This window comes from Teleopsis dalmanni, chromosome X, assembly GCF_002237135.1.
Source record: "Teleopsis dalmanni isolate 2A chromosome X, ASM223713v2, whole genome shotgun sequence".
Taxonomy (NCBI): Eukaryota; Metazoa; Arthropoda; class Insecta; order Diptera; family Diopsidae; genus Teleopsis; species Teleopsis dalmanni.
In genome coordinates, this window is record NC_051848.1 from 23719970 (window position 1) to 23722588 (window position 2619).

A 2619-nucleotide genomic window follows, 5' to 3' on the forward strand; every position below is an offset into this window, starting at 1 on the left:
TTATAATAATATTATAATATTTTATATTATTATAATATATGTTATAATATTATTATAATAATATAATGTTATCTATTATTAAAATATTATATATTATATTATATATTATTATAATATTATATATTATATTATATATTATTATAATATTATATATTATATTATATATTATTATAATATTATATATTATATTATATATTATTATAATATTATATATTATATTATATATTATTATAATATTATATATTATATTATATATTATTATAATATTATATATTATATTATATATTATTATAATATTATATATTATATTATATATTATTATATATTATATATTATATATTATATATTATATATTACATTATATTTTATATTATATTACATTACATTATATATTATATTATATATAAACGCTAGAATATAGAAAACCATTCGGACTAAGACATTTTCTGCACCCTGTATATATTGCCAACAGTTTTAGTCAGATTCTCTTATACTATTAATCTTTTATTATTTAATATATTCTTATATGTTAAAAACCTTGTGTTCCACTGGGCTTTTCCGAAACTGGCGTTACTGCTAATGCCTGATTATCGTATGAGTATTCCGCGGTTGGTACCGATGTGGGTGTGCTGCTATTTTCCGCTGGGTATCGTGTGCTGACTGGTGTGGTCACAGTTAAAATCGATCCTTCAGCGCCTGTAAATAATTGAGCAAAAGTCAACATCTGATAAGCAAGGAAAAATATTAAATATATTTCGGTGAATGTGAAGTTGAGTTACTTTTCTTTTTTGAGCATTCATGAGTGATTTTGTTGATTTTGTGATTTTACCTGTGACACTGTAAATTTGGGATGGCGCATTCTCGATCTCATTTATGGTCATCACGTTTTGTATTGTAGTACCGCCAAGATCCTTGCCATTATGCGTATGATTGGTAACGAATTTGTTTGGTTGTAGTTTCTTCAGAACAATGGAAACGCATGGTTTGTGGCGCAGCCAACGGATGCCCTTATAGGCGTAACGAATCGCAATCAATGCCAACAAAACAATCAACAAGACAAGAGTCAGATTGAGGCGCGCTTGAATAGAATGTATCTCGGCTTTCAATGGCTCGTACTGATTGAATTCTGTAGCAAACAAATAGGGAAAAAAGTCAAGTAAATAAAAAATGAGTGATTTCAGGCACAATTCATTGTCTTTATTTTACAAATATTTTATAAATATTTTCTACCTGCTGCTCTCAAGCGAACTTTACGAACCTTGCTTTGTAGCCTAATAAGAGCGCAACAATGTGCGGTCTTATTAGGCCCAAGTATTTTCAAATACTTGAGACTGAAAATAAGGCTAGTCTCACATATCTGCCATCAATGTGATATATTCAGACACTCATTAAAAAATTTGTAATTTGAACGCAAATGTAAACAATCAAGTTGAGTGTGAAACGCAATAAGATTTAGTTTCTTTTTTAATGAATAATAAAAATCGAATTATTTCCAGAAAAATAGAAATATGTTCAGCATGTCAACTGACACGAATTCTATTGCCGCTCATAAAATTATCGAAATGTTCTTCGTAATTCAACCAAATCGATAGAGCATTCAAGGTTCCAAGAACCACTACTACATGCAGTTAGTCCAACTGTGCACTGTGCTGGAATACCTTTGTTTAGCGTAAAAATTAGCGTAGAATGTGAAAACTATAAAAACTTATAAACTTATAAAAACTCCTTCCTGAAGTAATGTGATAGCGGTCCTGGGGATCATGTGCTCTATAATAGTCATAACACTGAAATTTTTTCTTCTTATTATTGCTTTTATCCCCATTAGGTGCAAAATGTCAATAGTACATCTAACAGATGGTAAGGTCTGCATTAGTTCCCACATCCATTAATGTATTAATGTATTAAATCTTTATATTGAGAAGATATTTCTGATTTATTAATTATTTACTTATACTATTAATGTGCCATTCTTCTACCTGCGTAGAGAATACCTAAATGTATTAAATGTACGAACTTAGTTTGGTGGCAAAGAAAAACACAATAGACACTTTTATATGTGTTGGTCCTACAAGAACTTTTAGTAGGTGACTTTTGAAATCAGGGATTAAGATTTAATTTTTCCAAAAAGTCGAAAATAGGGATTAAAACTAAAAATATACCTAGCCAGTGGTGGTGTTTAAAAATCCACAAAAAAAAATTCAAAAAACTCAGTTCCCATTCCAAGACTGTCTACGATAATGTGCAATATCTGATGAGTAAAAGGAAAGTCCAGAATTATTTCTCATTTTGTAAGTGGAAGTTTATTTTTAAACTTCCCAATACATTAGTCAAGAGTAATTGATTTAATTAATTAATAATTAATTTTATTTAATATTTATAAATAAGTAAATTGCAATAATAATGTGAAATGATGCAATGTGCCGTACTAACAAATCGTGATTCAAGCAGTCAAAACAATAATAAATAATTATTTAATCATGAAGGTGAAGAAATCACTGAAGTTAATTGTTAAGTACGAGCAAATTCTTCACATTTATCTATAGAACTAACTATGATAACATGTGTTTTCTACGAACTCTTATGACGAATCAACTTTAAGTTGTTTATCTTCAAATCTAA

The 2619-nt window shown here is 27.9% G+C and overlaps 1 protein-coding gene across 1 annotated transcript in view; it reads right to left on the reverse strand.

Moving 5' to 3' along the window:
- Positions 1 to 416: 416 nt before the first annotated feature.
- The window catches only part of LOC119688244 (protein grindelwald-like), an 8574-nt gene continuing 6371 nt past the window's right edge, over positions 417 to 2619 (reverse strand). The window contains exons 2-3 of the mRNA XM_038102923.1: positions 830 to 1126; positions 417 to 696 (exon numbers count right to left, since the gene is read on the reverse strand). Of these exons, the coding sequence (XP_037958851.1) occupies positions 530 to 696; positions 830 to 1126 (464 nt within the window). The 3' untranslated portion in view covers positions 417 to 529. The remainder of the gene's footprint in view (positions 697 to 829; positions 1127 to 2619) is intronic.